General features: G+C 41.2%; 1 protein-coding gene across 10 annotated transcripts in view; it reads right to left on the bottom strand.

The window, feature by feature from the left end:
* The window catches only part of MAPT (microtubule associated protein tau), a 101282-nt gene that overhangs the window by 32885 nt on the left and 52357 nt on the right, over positions 1-16040 (bottom strand). For all 10 annotated transcript variants that reach the window (XM_073683104.1, XM_073683109.1, XM_073683110.1 and 7 more), the window contains exon 3: positions 1204-1290. In XM_073683104.1, the coding sequence (XP_073539205.1) occupies positions 1204-1290 (87 nt within the window). The remainder of the gene's footprint in view (positions 1-1203; positions 1291-16040) is intronic.

The following is a 16040-nucleotide window of genomic DNA, read 5'->3' as shown; positions in this document are numbered from 1 at the left end:
AATGGATCAAAATAGAATTTAAATTCCCCACGTCATATTTGCATCTGTGTAAATTAGTCTGACCGTACTATACATACATGATACAGACACTATACTTATGCTGTCTATCGGCTGTTTCTCCAGACCCCCTTCCCATACACATGAGTGCTTGGCTTAACCAGGGCCATGGGTTCTGAATGGGGAAAGTGAGTGGGTAAAGGTGCTGTCACACCCAACTGACAGACGCTTATCTCCCATGGATAGGACATATTGAAATTCAGAATATCTGACCCTTCCCCAGACATCTGCTGTCGAAGAAAGTTGTGACATCCACGGAGGCAATTAAATGGTTGGCCATATCAATAGGTAAAGTGGAGGAGTTTATCTCCCCACTGTCTTACCAGATAATTATACACACTGGATTGATGTTGGTTGAACCTGTTGATTTCAACAGGGGCGTACCATCATCATCTGTCTGGGAAGGGAAGGATCAGGCAGTTTAAATTCAACATGCCCGATCCTTTTATTGGGCATGCACGGTCCCTGCATGGATTCTCGAAGTCTATTTTCTGAGAACATTTCAGAGAATAAGATAACTGGCTTTAAAGGATGAAAAAGTGAAGCAGACTGCGTTTTCTGCATCCTGTAAAAATACATATCAATACCGATATGTGTAGAACTGTAGGTCAAACGCATATTAATTTGACATATGTTTTTCCCATTATATTCTATGGAAACACAAACGTATGCATTTAAATATTTGTATACACTTCAAATGGATATGTCAAGTACACCACAAAAACAGGGTGTGATCGAGGCCCAATCGATGGTTGGTGAAAAGATGTAATACCATACATAGCCTATAGCCATAGTGGCGCTGTTGGTTTACTAAAGGGAGGTGCTAGCAATACAAAAATGACAGTCAGTTACTTTAGGAGACACTGCTGCTTATGTAGCAGCCATCAAGATGGTGGCATAATTAGACTGTCACAGCCCCTGTCCTATTATGAGAAGTAAATATGTGACCCCTACCTTTGTGGAGGCAAGGTTAATTGAATGATTTTGATCCAAAACCTACTTCTATCACCCACACAATGCACGCAGTCCCCGCATCAAGAAACGCAAAATTCATGCATAGGCAAAAGGATGGCAGACGCAAAGGCAAAGCCCTACCAAGAGAGGTAGCGGCATGTGAGCGGTTAACCTGCCCATGTTCTGCCTTACCAGTGGTTGCCTCAGGGGTCTCTGTATGACCCTGTCCCTTTGCTGCTTCACCATTAGTTAGATCGTCCTCTAGCACAGGGCTGCTGTCTGTAACAGGATGATAAAACAGTATGGGTTAAGCATGTGTAAAGCCCGCACAGTAAATATCACCCATAATGTACTGTTCTCCGCCTCATTGCCACCATTATAGGGATAACGTATGCCAGGTTCTTTAATAACAAGGAGCCAATCTGTGGTGGGCAGTCCTGGGGCCAGAACACGTAAAAGACATTTACTGCTTCTGGCAGAATTGCGTGACATTACCTACAGCCTCCCGCTGTCCGCCTGGTGTGGATTACTGAGGATTTTACTACCCCCATATGTCCAGTGTCATAAATGAAAAGCAAATGTGGAGGTGAATAAAGGCACATGATTGAGATTGCTAACAGAGCCTAAAGGGGTCGTACAGGGAGAGGCTTATGACAGATCTTCAGACGCACGGTGGCTCAGTGGTTAGCACACAAAAGCCCCCCATAAATAGCTGTTGCTATGTCTCCTCATTCCCCCATAAGCAGGAACTTTCAGCTCAGCGGAGAGCTACTGAGTTTTCTCAATGAGAGAGCTACTACTAGATTCCATTAGCGGCAGCTTAACTCCCGGAAAACCAAAGGATCAGCTGTCTGAGATCTGACGTGCCGGATCCTTTTCTCCCCTGACATCATTTGTCAGGGAAGAGTTAGGAGGGCTCTCATACACATATATAGTCGGTTAATTTTGCAGACATCAGCGTATTTATTAGACCTTAGTCTAATGTGTATGGAAGCTTTAAAGGGGTTTTCTAATTTCAGAAAAACCACTGTGTCCTGGTTGCAGTTTACTTTACTCACCCTCCTCGGGTCCAGTGCTGAGTTTCTGCCGCTGCTTCTGGAGTCTGTTATTGTCTGCAGCACATTGACAGTGCTGCAGCCAATCAGCCCGAGTTGATGCCATGAGCCGCTCAGAGCCACTGAGCTCACTGACTGGCTGCCACGCTGTCAACATGACGTCAGCGCTGCAGACAATAAAAGACACTATGAGCCGTGGCGGAGACTCAGCGCTGGACCCAAAGAGGATGAGTAAAGAAAACTGCGGCCTGGGGAAAAAGATTTTCTGAAACCAGAAAATCCATTTAGGGTATGTGACGTATGCAAAGCCAGCAACTTTTTCTGGAGAGAGACGCTTTAGGCATGTTTTCCCTGAAGCAACATTTTTGGTGTCTCTTCGTAATTTTTTTGTGACATCTTTCACCGGTGGATTTTATTTTAGCTTATATTACATAAACTAAGAAGCCGCCTAAAGATTGGTCGGGTCACTTCTTTTAACCTCTCCACACCTTTAAAAACGTGAAGCGGTAAAAGAATCTCAAAAGACTAAACATATGAACAGCAAGTTGTTTCTACATTACAGTGCATAAGTTCATCCTATTTAGCATTTATTTAGCGCTTTTTCAGGCGTTCCCGCTTGAAAAAGTCGCTGTGGGCACATACCCTTTACCTTAAGGTGTATTCTCAAGTTTGGAATGTATTCCCTATTCATAAGATAGCGGATAACTTCCCAATCACTGGGGTCCGAACGCTGGGACCTCCACCAATCCCGAGCTCTGAATAGTCCCATGTGAATGGATGAATGGAGCGGTGGTCGATCATGCACAGTGCCGCGCCATTCATTCTTATGGATGTGCCTTAGCACTCGTCAATCTTCAGCGGACCCATTATGAATTAATGAATTGGCTGTGCACATGATCGACCTCCGCTCCATTCACAATGGGTTCATCAGGGCCATGGTTCTAGGCATTTGTGGGGTCCCAGCATTGGGACCCCCAGTGATGAGGAAGTTATCCTCTATCCAATGGATAGGAAATAACTTAAAAATGTGAGAATACCCCTTTAAGAGATCAATTAGCTTCCTATGAAATTGACCCTAGTGTGTGACATGTGCGGAGAGGGACTGATGTGCATAGTGACAATATTTGTACAACACTGTGGAATATGTTGGCGCTACAGGAAATAAATCTGTGTATATTTCTCTTAAATCACCATATGTCTGACTGTAAACCTATGCAATACTTACCAACACTAGTCCAACATTTTAGGCCCCAAGATAATTCAGCCTTGAGCTCTTTTATACAAATTTTTTTTAAATACATTTGCATAAACTCCTTTTCCTGGAATTTAGGCAATTGATGCTTTCTTCTAAAAACACCTGTGGTTATAAGTTGTATTGCGACACAATCTATGAACTGGAGTGGCGCTGTTTCAGAAAGGATGCCGCCTTGTTTGTCTAATCCTGGACCACATAATTAAAGGGATTATATCAAGTTAAAAAAAAACATGACTGCTTTCATCCTCAGCAACATTAATACAACTTTCTCAATAAACCCGCCCCAATGTGTCAGTAGCAGATTGTCTTTCCCCAGCTAAGCAGATTACTGTATAGCAGCTCGCGTACAGTGCCTTATGAAAGTATTTGGCCCCCTTGAACTTTTCTACCTTTTGCCACATTTCTGGCTTCAAACATAAAGATATAAAATTCTAAGTTTTTTGGGAAGAGTCAACAACAAGTGGGACACAGTCGTGAAGTGGAACGAAATTTATTGGATATTTTAAACTTTTTAAAAAAATTAAAAACTGAAAAGTGGGGCGTGCAATATTATTCGGCCCCCTTGAGTTAATACTTTGTAGCACCACCTTTTGCTGCGATTACAGCTGCAAGTCACTTGGGGTATGTCTCCATCAGTTTTGCACATCGAGAGGCTGAAATTCTTGCCCATTCTTCCTTGCAAAACAGCTCGAGCTCATTGAGGTTGGATGGAGGGCGTTTATGAACAGCAGTTTTCAGCTCTTTCCACAGATTCTCGATTGGATTCAGGTCTGGACTTTGACTTGGCCATTCTAACACCTGGATACGTTTATTTTTGAGCCATCCCATTGTAGATTTTGCTTTATGTTTGGGATCATTGTCTTGTTGGAAAATAAATCTCCGTTCCAGTCTGAGGTCTTTTGCAGACTCCAACAGGTTTTCTTCCAGAATGGTCCTGTATTTGGCTCCGTCCATCTTCCCATCAATTTTAACCATCTTCCCTGTCCATGCTGAAGAAAAGCAGGCCCAAACCATTATGCTGCCTCCACCATGTTTGACAGTGGGGATGGTGTTTTGAGGGTGATGAGCTGTGTTGCTTTTACGCCAAACATATCGTTTTGCATTGTGGCCAAAAGTTAGATTTTGGTTTCATCTGACCAGAGCACATTATTCCACATGTTTGGTGTGTCTCCCAGGTGGCTTGTGGCAAACTTCAAACGAGACTTTTTATGGATATCTTTGAGAAATGGCTTTCTTCTTGCCACTCTTCCATAAAGGCCAAATTTGTGCAGTGTATGACTGATTGTTGTCCTATGGACAGACTCTCCCACCTCAGCTGTAGATCTCTGCAGTTCATCCAGAGTGATCATGGGCCTTTTGACTGCATCTCTGATCAGTCTTCTCCTTGTTCGAGATGAAAGTTTAGAGGGACGGCCGGGTCTTGGTAGATTTGCAGTGGTCTGATACTCCTTCCATTTCAATATGATCTCTCGCACAGTGCTCCTTGAGATGTTTAAAACTCTTTTTGTATCCAAATCCAGCTTTAAACTTCACCACAACAGTATCTCGGACCTGCCTGGTGTGTTCCTTGGTCTTCGTGATGCTCTCTGCACTTGAAACAGAACCCTGAGACTATCACAGAGCAGGTGCATTTATATGGAGACTTGATTACACACAGGTGGATTCTATTTATCATTACCAGTCATTTAGGACAACATGGGGTCATTCAGAGATCCTCACTGAACTTCTGGAGTGAGTTTGCTGCACTGAAAGTAAAAGGGGCAGAATAATATTGCACGCCGCACTTTTCAGTTTTTAATTTTTTTAAAAAGTTTAAAATATCCAATAAATTTCGTTCCACTTCACAATTATGTCCCATTTGTTGTTGATTCTTCCCAAAAAAATAGAATTTTATATCTTTATGTTTGAAGTGAGAAATGTGGCAAAAGGTAGAAAAGTTCAAGGGGGCCAAATACTTTCACAAGACACTGTATATTCTGGCTGCTGTATGCATTCCTGGTTGTCAGTCAGTATTCTGCAGTGATCGCACATGGAGGACTACAGTAAAGGTATCACGCTCCGGTATTTTGATGACCAGGGAAGAGTCTCTAAAAGTTAACAATGAAGGTGACTGCAAGCAGAGATCGTAAAAATCTGGAAAAATTTATTCACTAGCCATTAAAGTAAAAAGGTCTAACGTTCTGTTATACAATGGATGAGACTTTGTTTGTGGATAGAGATTTTTATAAGATTTAAACTGAGACTGCCTTTATCTGAAGCTGATTGTGAATGGGCATTCATGCCGTAGCTGGGAACCTGTTTTTGGCATTCTGCGTCTTTCGGTCTTCACGCCAGTCTCAAGCTGTGTCTTTCAGTATCCTAACAGAATGGGGTCACTCTAAAGAGAATCCATGGGGGTCAAATTCTCTGGATTTGTGTAAACTTAAACTTTTAGCAGTTTACTAGTGTTACACCGAGACATCTGAGCTTGGCTTTCCCATTAATAAAGAGAGCTTATAACTTATCTCCATCCCTCTGGTTTGGGCATTGCTCAGTCCTAGTAATGGAGAGGGCGACGAGAACATGGAATGTCAGTGCATCCGGTCAAATGCTGAAATGTGAACCTGATCCCCAGGGAAATGTGCTAGACCTGCGCCGGGGGGATTCAGATTGGCATGAGGTTAGACAAGTCATGGTGAAAAGAGCAAATGAGGTTTATTCCGCTGAATATATTAATATTAAATACATTTAATAGGCCTTGTCTATATAGATCAGCGTTTACCTCTGCGTGCCGTTTATCTTCCAGATATTCTTTCCTTTGAATATAAATGGAATTATGTTGCGTTCTGGGGATATAATATTTCATTTTTATTAAGACTTATGGGGTTGTTTTTTTAGGAATAATCACTGATAACTTATCGCTATAGGACATCGATGTTTGCTCATGGGGTGAATCCTAATCAACACCCTCCACCAATGAGCAGAATGTTCTTAAAAATGACGTTGCGTTGTCCCTTCGATGGTTATCCAAGCCCTATTCACATTGCTCAGCTAATCTGGAAGTTTGCCAAGCCTTAGAGATTTTGGGTGGTTTACAAATCTTTACTTTTTCATTAAACGAGAGGGCATGACAAATGGGAGCCGTCAGTCGAACAGATGGATTTTTTGGTCATTGTTGGGTGTGTGAAAAGTGCATTCATCCCAAACGACAGATCTGCATCTCAGAAGCACTGACCAAGCGGCAGATGGCAACAGAGATTGATCAGTGATTTGTCGTTTTAAAGGGGTATTCCCATGTCATACGTTTATATGCAGATGCAGATCCACCACCAGATACGGCAACTATCTAAAGAACACGACGTTGCGCCTCTGTTAGTGGAGAGGTGGTCGGATTCCCATTCATTTGTATAGGAATTTCCCCGCATCTCTGCACTGAAATCAGAGCATGGGGCCCTAAAAAATTATTTGGATTTCACTGATGGGACCCGTACCTTCTATACATTTATGACATATCTTGAGGAACCTTGGATGACACCAACCATCACAGACCGACAAAGAGTCATTTGCAGGGGCGGTAACATAGTAAGTGCAGTAGTTGCAGTTGCACCCAGGCCCTGTAGCCTAGGAGGGCCCAAAAGGACCCTGCAGACCATATAAGAAGTCCAATATTATTAAAGTCCGGTGATAGTTTGGGGCCATGTTAAAGATTTTGCGCTGGGGCCCACGAGTATCAAGTTATGCCACTGGTCATTCGGTGAACATTTGTCTGAAATCCCTAAGGTTGGAGGATTTTTTTAAACTAGAGACGGGGGGGGGGGACCAAGGAAATAGGTGGGATGTGAGGCAAGCAAGGGGGAAGGGGAGAAGTGAATATAATGAGGGTGGAGAGGGGGGTGGGGATAGTACAGTTAGATCGTTAGAGAAGAATAGGATGCTAAATAACCCCAAAGTTTTATCTTGCATGCTGACCAACGCAAGAAGCCTGACCAATAAGGCGGATGAGCTGCGGGCGCTTATATCGGAGGAGAGGTATGACATCGTAGGTATAACAGAGACTTGGCTAGACGATAGCTACGACTGGGCGGTAAATTTAACAGATTATAGTTTATTTAGAAGGGACCGGAAACAGGGGAAGGGCGGAGGAGTCTGCTTATATGTAAAGTCACGTCTAAAGCCCAGACTAAGGGAAGATATAGGAGAGGGAGAAGAGGGGGTCGAGTCCATGTGGGTAGAGATAGAGGGGGCAAAAAATAATAATAAAATATTACTGGGGGTCTGCTATAAGCCACCCAATATAACAGAGGAGAATGAGAAACTGCTATTAGGACAAATAGACAAAGTAGCAAAACATAATGAGGTGATTGTAATGGGGGACTTCAACTACCCGGATATTGACTGGGAAACAGAAACCTGTAGATCGCAGAAAGGAAAAAGGTTCTTGACAAATATCAAGGATAATTATCTCTCCCAACTAGTGCAGGAACCAACGAGAGGGAAGGCAGTGTTGGACTTAATATTGACTAATAGGCCTGATAGAATAACTGAGGTACAGATAGGGGGGCACCTAGGTAATAGCGATCATAATATTATCAATTTCAAAATGCCCTTCAGTAGGGTTATCAATAAGGGAACAACTAAAACATTAAACTTTAGGAGGGGAAGTTTGATCAGCTGAAAGAAAACCTTCAACTTATAGACTGGGACAAAGTTCTTAATCAAGGAAATACGAATAGTAAATGGGAAACCTTCAAAATAATTCTGAATACTCAGTGCGAGAGGTATATACCGTATGGGAATAAAAGGGCCAGAAATAAGAGGAAACCAATATGGTTGAATAAGAACGTAAAAGGGGCGTTAAATAGCAAAAAAGAGGCATTCAAGAGATTAAAACAGGAAAACAGCAAGGAGGCACTAATGTGTTACAAGGAAAAAACGAGAACCTGCAAAAAAACAAATAAAAATAGCAAAGGGGGAAACAGAGAGACGTATTGCTAGGGAAAGTAGATCAAATCCCAAACTGTTCTTTACGTATATAAATAGTAAAAGGATTAAATCGGATAATATTGGACCGATAAAAAGTGAGGAAAGCAAAATCATAGAGAAAGATGAGGATAAAGCTAATCTATTAAATAATTTTTTTTCGACAACTTTCACAAAGGAAATAGAACTAACAGGAGAAATGAGAAGTGACAAGCTTAATCCTCCACTAAGTATGACAAATCTAACCCAAGCTGGGGTACAGAAACACCTCAGTAACATTAAAATAAACAAATCACCAGGACCTGATGGCATACACCCACGGGTACTAAGGGAACTAAGTAATGTGATAGGCAGACCGTTATATCTTATATTTAAGGACTCTGTTGAGACTGGGTCTGTACCACTTGATTGGCGACAGGCGAATGTAGTGCCAATATTCAAAAAGGGAGCAAAAAGTAACACCGGAAACTATCGGCCGGTGAGTCTGACGTCCGTTGTGGGCAAAATTTTTGAAGGCTTTATTAATGAGGCAATCATGGAGCATCTTGATGCTAATAATCTATTAACCCCGAACCAACATGGATTCATGAGGAATCGCTCCTGCCAAACTAACCTGATTGACTTCTACGAGGAGGTTAGCTCTCGAGTAGATCAGGGGGAACCAGTGGATGTCGTGTATCTCGACTTCTCAAAAGCGTTCGATAGTGTGCCACATAATAGGTTGGTATACAAAATGAGAATGATGGGGCTGGGGGAAAATGTTTGCAAGTGGGTAGCTAACTGGCTAAAGGATAGAAGGCAGAGGGTGGTTATAAATGGAATATACTCAGATTGGGTAAGCGTCACTAGTGGGGTACCACAGGGGTCTGTACTAGGCCCAATGTTATTTAATATCTTTATTAACGACATAGTCAACGGGATAAATAGTAAAATATCAATATTTGCAGATGACACAAAGTTATGTAAAACAATTAATACAAAAGAGGATAGTGAAGACCTTCAGAGGGATTTGGATAAGCTGGGTAGGTGGAGCATTAAATGGCAAATGAGGTTTAACGAGGAGAAATGTAAGGTCATACATATGGGAAGGAAAAATGGAAGTCACCAGTACTCACTGAATGGGAAATCATTGGGGAATTCAGAGATGGAGAAGGACTTGGGCATCTTGATTGATAGCAAACTAAATTGGAGTGCCCAAAGTCAGGCGGCTGCTGTAAGGGCAAACAGGGTAATGGGATGTATCAGAAGAGGTATAGCTGCAAAGGATGAGAACATTGTTCTTCCACTGTACAAAGCTCTGGTCAGACCACACTTGGAATACTGTGCTCAGTTATGGGCCCCAATATATAGAAAGGATATAAATGAGCTTGAAAAGGTACAAAGGAGGGCAACAAAATTAATAAGGGGAATGGAGGGACTGCAATACCCAGAGAGGTTGGCAAAACTAGGACTATTCAGCCTGGAAAAGAGAAGGTTGAGGGGGGACATAATAAATGTGTACAAATATGTTAGGGGACAGTATAGAGACCTTGCCCAGGATTTGTTCAAAAGGAGGGATATTACGGTAACAAGAGGGCACTCACTAAGACTGGAAGAGAAAAGGTTTCAGCACCAGCATAGGAAGGGGTTCTTTACGGTAAGAGCAGTGAGAATATGGAATTCACTGAGTGAGGAGACGGTAATGTCGGATTCACTACACCAGTTCAAGCGGGGACTGGATGCTTTTCTAGATACCAGGCAGATTTCTGCATATACTTAAAAATAGAATAAAATAGTAGGTTGATACAGGGATTTATTCTGACTGCTGGTTTCAGAGTCGGGAGGGAATTTTTCCTCAGGTGAAGATTGGCTAAATCATTTGGGGTTTTTGCCCTCCTCTGGATCAACTTTAGCAATTACAGAACTAACAGGTCGAACTTGATGGACGCAAGTCTTTATTCGGCTTTACTAACTATGTAACTATGTAATGTATGGTCAGCTTCTGGATAAACGATCATTATAAACTCTCCCCCAAAAAACTTTCATCTCTGAAAAAATGAAAAGCTCTACAACTTTTTAATACACCTCATGTATCAATACCTCACAGTCTTTGCGTGCAGTCAGTGAGTGGGGGATTAAAAGCTTATTTGACTAAGTCCATCTGGCACAGATACAGGGCTTGTTAGGGTGTAAAAAGTGAGCTACGCAGGCAATAAATGGTTCAGCACATTGCACAAGCATCATGGACAAAAAACAATCCCGAATCCTTGGCAAATTGCCGTAAAGCACTTTCTGTGGATTTTTGGATCTCTTGGGGGCAAAGGGTTATTCTCACCTTTATAAATAGGTATTGTCGGATGCTGCTTGAAAATACAAGCAATTTTGCAATTTACTTCTTATTAAATTTTTTGTCTGGTCTTAAGATATAAACACTCTTTTTTCTATTTACAGCTCGTTGCCTTGAACACCGACCACCACTGTTGGACAGTGGACCATGCTCTGTGCTCCCAAGCTGTTTTCTTTTGAGCTTGTAAACACTGTTTTAAAGCTGGTCAGGATCGCTGGAACACGCTGTTAACTCTAGCGGCGGTGGTCGGTCTCCTAGGCAACGAGCTGCAACCAATAGAAAAGTGTTAATACCTCAAGAACAGCTGCAAATTTAATAAGCAGCAAATTGCAAAACTGCTTGCTTTTACAAGCGCTATCTCACAATATCCTTCTATGGACATGTGAATAACCCTTTAAAGAGGCCTCCAAGCAGGCATGGGGAGACTTATAGGCCATGCAGTGCTCCCTAGGAAATAAAATGTGCAAATAGTCTCTTCATATTGGAAGAGAAACAGAGTGTCTAATGCCACGTATTGGAAGCAGCAATTCTAGAAGTCAATATCAACCCTTTAAAGAGCTTTGCCATATAACTAAAGAATTGGAAGCCAAACCAGAATCTCCATTTGGAGACAGGTGCTTTGGGGTCTTGCCCCTCACCTGTAAAGAGTTGACTTTGACTTATAGTATTGCTACTTTCAATAGGTGGCGCTAGTGACCTGGTTCTCTTACTTTGTGAACAGGCTATTTGCATATGTTTAGAAATGGCAAAATACCAGCCTGTATGAATAAGCCCCTATAAAGGAGACTCTATTACTCTGAATGAGTCAGTTAACAAGTCTGTATAGTGTAACATACAGTCCTGCTCATCGTTATTAGCACCCATGAAGTTTAAGTACATAATGTGAAATATCTCCTGAAAAAAATGAATCAACTGAAACAGTTTTTTTGTATAGAGCGCTCGTGTTAAATACAAAAGAGCAAATGATAAAGAATAATTTAAAACCAAAAACAATGAGAGGGAAAAATAGAAAAACCTAAAGCTTGCGGTGTCACTGGTATTGGCACCCTTTGCATTAATTTAGTATGGAAACACATTTTGACTCGCCTGTGGTAAATCAGAAAAGAGATTCACCTGGGATTAATTGTCGGTGCTCATGTGACATGAATTAGCCAATGAATGGTGACTTCAGTGTTTTAAAAAGCCACATGGTAGGCCCTGTTCCTTTGTCACAATGGTGAAGACAAAGGAGCTGTCTGAGGATATCAGAACTGCTATTATTAGCAAACACAAGACTTCCAAAGGGTATAAGGCCATCTCCAAAGACCTTGATATCCCAGTTTCAACATTGCGCAATGTTATTAAGAAGTTAGCCAAGCTTTTGATTGGCAAGAACCTCCCTGAACATGGGGGAAAGAGGAAAATTGACAAAAGATGTCTTTGAAGGTTGGTGCGAATGGTGGAAAAAACACCACGTCAAACATCTAAAGACCTGAAGGCCAACCTGGAACAGTCTGAGATCATGGTTTCAACAAGTACCATATGCCGCACACTAAACCAAGCAGAGCTTTATGGGCGAAGGCCAAGGAAGAAACCATTGCTGTAGAAAAGACATAAAAAGGAACAACTGATCTTTGCCAAAGAGTACCTTGACAAACCACAATCCTTCTGGGAAAATGTTCTGTGGACAGATGAAACAAAGATAGAGCTTTTTGGCAATGCAAAGCAACAATTTGTTTACAGACAGCGCAATGAAGCTTATAAGAAAAAGAACATCTTACCAACAGTTAAGCATGGTGGAGGATCCATAATGATGTGCGGTTGCTTTGCTGCATCTGGTACTGGAGGACTTGACTATCACAGGAATCATGAAATCAGAGAATTATCAAGAGATTTTAGGGCGAAATGTCCTACCAAGTGTAATAAAACTTGGTTTGAGACAAAGATCATGGGTCCTCCAGCAAGGCAATGACCCAAAGCACACAACCAAAAGTACACAGGAATGGTTGAAAAAGAAATAATGGATTGTTTTAAAATGGCCAGCAATGAGTCCTAACCTCAATTCAATTGAAAATCTTTGGGATGAGCTGACATCTGCCATTGGGAAAAAAGAATCCTGCAAACATTCAAGAGCTTGAACAAACTGCAAAGGAAAAGTGGGAGAAAATTCCAGCTGAGAAGTGCAAGAAGCTTATAGATGGCTACAAGAAAAGTTTGGAGGCTGTCAGCAATGCCAAAGGGTGTACAACCAAGTATTAATTAGGGGTGTCTTTTATTGCTGCACATGCTGTTTATTCTGTTTCTTCTTTGAAATTGCAACATGGAAGTTGAAAAACAATGTTTTATTGTTGTATTACTTTAGACCACTAATTAAAAAATCCTGAGGATATAACTTTGGTACTTTCCATTTATTTCTGAAGAAATTGCACAGTCTATAAAAAAATGAATGTGTGCCAATAATGGTGAGCAGCACTGTACATCTAATTCACAACTTCATATTGAATCAGCACTGAAAACTACTGATCAATTACTGAAGTGTAAATGAAGCCATATTGTGAAATCTTTGTGGTGCCTTACCATTGACTTTAGTGTTATGTCAACATAGCAACAGCAATTCTCCGATACATCATCCAACTAAAACCATTTGTGTAACTTGTTCGGTGACAATTTTACACTTGCAGTTGTAAAAAAAATCATAGACAGGTTAATTATCAGTCATAAGTGGCACACAATTTACATTGAGACCCAAAGGGTCAAAGTCACATTTGTGTCTAGCAACCAAAAATCTTACAGTGTTGGAATTTTTGCAATGATTGCATCATAGTACAACGCGACCACACTGACAATCGTTAGCTGCAATGTCATAATTTGACACTGCCACCAGCATGTCACAAGATCAGTTTCGCCACACAGCCTAGCCTACAGCTCCTAGCAAACAGTGACAGCATTTTGCGGCCAGGGAATGCTGGGAGTTGCAGTTTCACAACAGCTGGAGGGTTGATGATTGCTGATCCCAGTCCTAGTTGGTTCAAACCAGAAGACATACAGGTGCATCTCATTAAATTAGAATATCATCAAAAAGTTAATTTATTTCAGTTCTTCAATCCAAAAAGTGAAACTCATATATTATATAGAGTCATTACAAACAGAGTGATCTATTTCAAGTGTTTATTTCTGTTAATGTTGATGATTATGGCTTACTGCCAATGAAAACACAAAAGTCATTATCTCAGTAAATTAAAATAATTAACAAAAAACACCTGCAAAGGCTTCCTAAGCGTTTAAAAAGGTCCCTTAGTCTGTTTCAGTAGGCTCCACAATCATGGGGAAGACTGCTGATTTGACAGATGTGCAGAAGGCAGTCATTGACACACTCCACAAGGTCACATAGTTTCAATATTCATTTGGAAATCAAGGTCCCAGAGTCTGGAGGAAGAGTGGAGAGGCCACAATCCAAGCTGCTTGAGGTGTAGTGTGAAGTTTCCACAATCAGTGATGGTTTGGGGAGTCATGTCATCTGCTGGTGTAGGTCCACTGTGTTTTATCAAGACCAAAGTCAGTGCAGCCATCTACCAGGAAATTTTAGAGCACTTCATGCTTCCCTCTGCCAACAAGCTTTTTGGAGAGGGAAATGTCATTCTCCAGCAGGACTTGGCACCTGTCCACACTGCCAAAAGTACCAATACCTGGTTTACACACAACAGTATCACTGTGCTTGATTGGCCAGCAAACTCGCCTGACCTTAACCCCATAGAGAATCTATGGGGTATTGTCAAGAGGAAGATGAGAGACACCAGACTCAACAATGCAGACGAACTGAAGGCTGATATCAAAGCAACCTGGGCTTCCATAACACCTCAGCAGTGCCACAGGCTGATCGCCTCCATGCCACGCCGCATTGATGCAGTAACTGATGCAAAAGAAGCCCCGACCAAGTATTGAGGGCATTTACTGAACATAAAATTCAGTAGGTCAATATTTTCGATTTTAAAATAATTTTTCAAGCTGTTATTATAAAGTATTCTAATTTACTGAGATAATGACTTTTGTGTTTTTATTGGCTGTAAGCCATAATCATCAACATTAACAGAAATAAACACTTGAAATAGATCACTCTCTTTGTAATGACTCTATATAATATATGAGTTTCACTTTTTGCACTGAAGAACTGAAATAAATTAACTTTTTGATGAACTTCTGTGAGATGCACCTGTATATTGTCACCTGCTGCTTCCTTTGGTTTGCACGGTCTGCAGTCCATGGTTGCAATCTCATATTAACTGCAGACAATAGTGCTATATGTGCCACATCATCAACATGCTATGCATCAAAAACTACATCCAGGTCATGTTCCAGCAAGACTTGATAAATACGGAGTAAATATGGACTCGGTGAATTAATAAAGAAATGAATTTGCCTAAAATACAGTTGCATTATTCATCCCCCATTGCAAATTAGGTTTAGTAGCAAAATGTACAAATTTTTTGCTGTGTGGCTTGGAAAATCTTCCAGGACTACTTCTAAAACCAAGCCTTAGTAGACTTTGAGGTCATGTTCCAGCAAGACTTGATAAATACGGAGTAAATATGGGCTCGGTGAATTAATAAAGAAATGAATTTGCCTAAAATACAGTTGCATTATTCATCCCCCATTGCAAATTAGGTTTAGTAGCAAAATGTACAAATTTTTTGCTGTGTGGCTTGGAAAATCTTCCAGGACTACTTCTAAAACCAAGCCTTAGTAGACTTTGAGGTATGCCTGGGATCATTTTCCTGTAGGAAGGTCCAATGATGCCCAAGTTCCAGTTTCCTCACATAAGGCAATATGTTTTCTCCCAGGATTTCCTGATTCTTGATTTACTATATCTTGTTCAACATACACTATAAGTTTCCGGTGCCAGAAGAAGCAAAGTAGTCCATGAGCATCATTGAGCCAATGTTTAATTGTAGGCATCATCGAGAAACCATCATGCTTCATTGACGCATCATTGAGCCACTCTCATGATTCACTGTAGGCATCATCAAGTCACCCCCATGTTTCACTGTAGGGATCAGCACGCTACCACCATGCTTTACTGAACGCAGGGTGTTCTTTAAGCATTTCATTTTTCCTCTTTCACTCATACCACCAATCCATACATCCGAAAGGTTCCTGTTTAGTTACATCATTCCATTGAACAAAATCTCAAAACTTCTGTGGCTTATTTATATGGTTTTGAATATATTTGGAGATTACTTTTCTTGGGTTATTAAAGGAGTAGATCTTGGAGTTCAGGCAAGGAGACCTTCAGTGTTTAGTATGCGCCGCTTTAAGGTGTAGTCATACTGAGTCTTTTTGCTGATATTTTTGAGTGGAAACTCTCCAAGATTTTCCTCAAAAATTCAAAAGACTCAGTGTGAGCGCACACTTAGAATATGTGCATACAGCAACTTCTAGACATCAGGACAGCAGGTGA

This window comes from Phyllobates terribilis, unplaced genomic scaffold (genome assembly GCF_046119375.1).
Source record: "Phyllobates terribilis strain yellow unplaced genomic scaffold, ASM4611937v1 Scaffold_5__5_contigs__length_657084704, whole genome shotgun sequence".
NCBI lineage: Eukaryota > Metazoa > Chordata > Amphibia > Anura > Dendrobatidae > Phyllobates > Phyllobates terribilis.
Note: the sequence above shows the minus strand (reverse complement) of the source record. Positions and strands in the feature narration are given on the sequence as shown.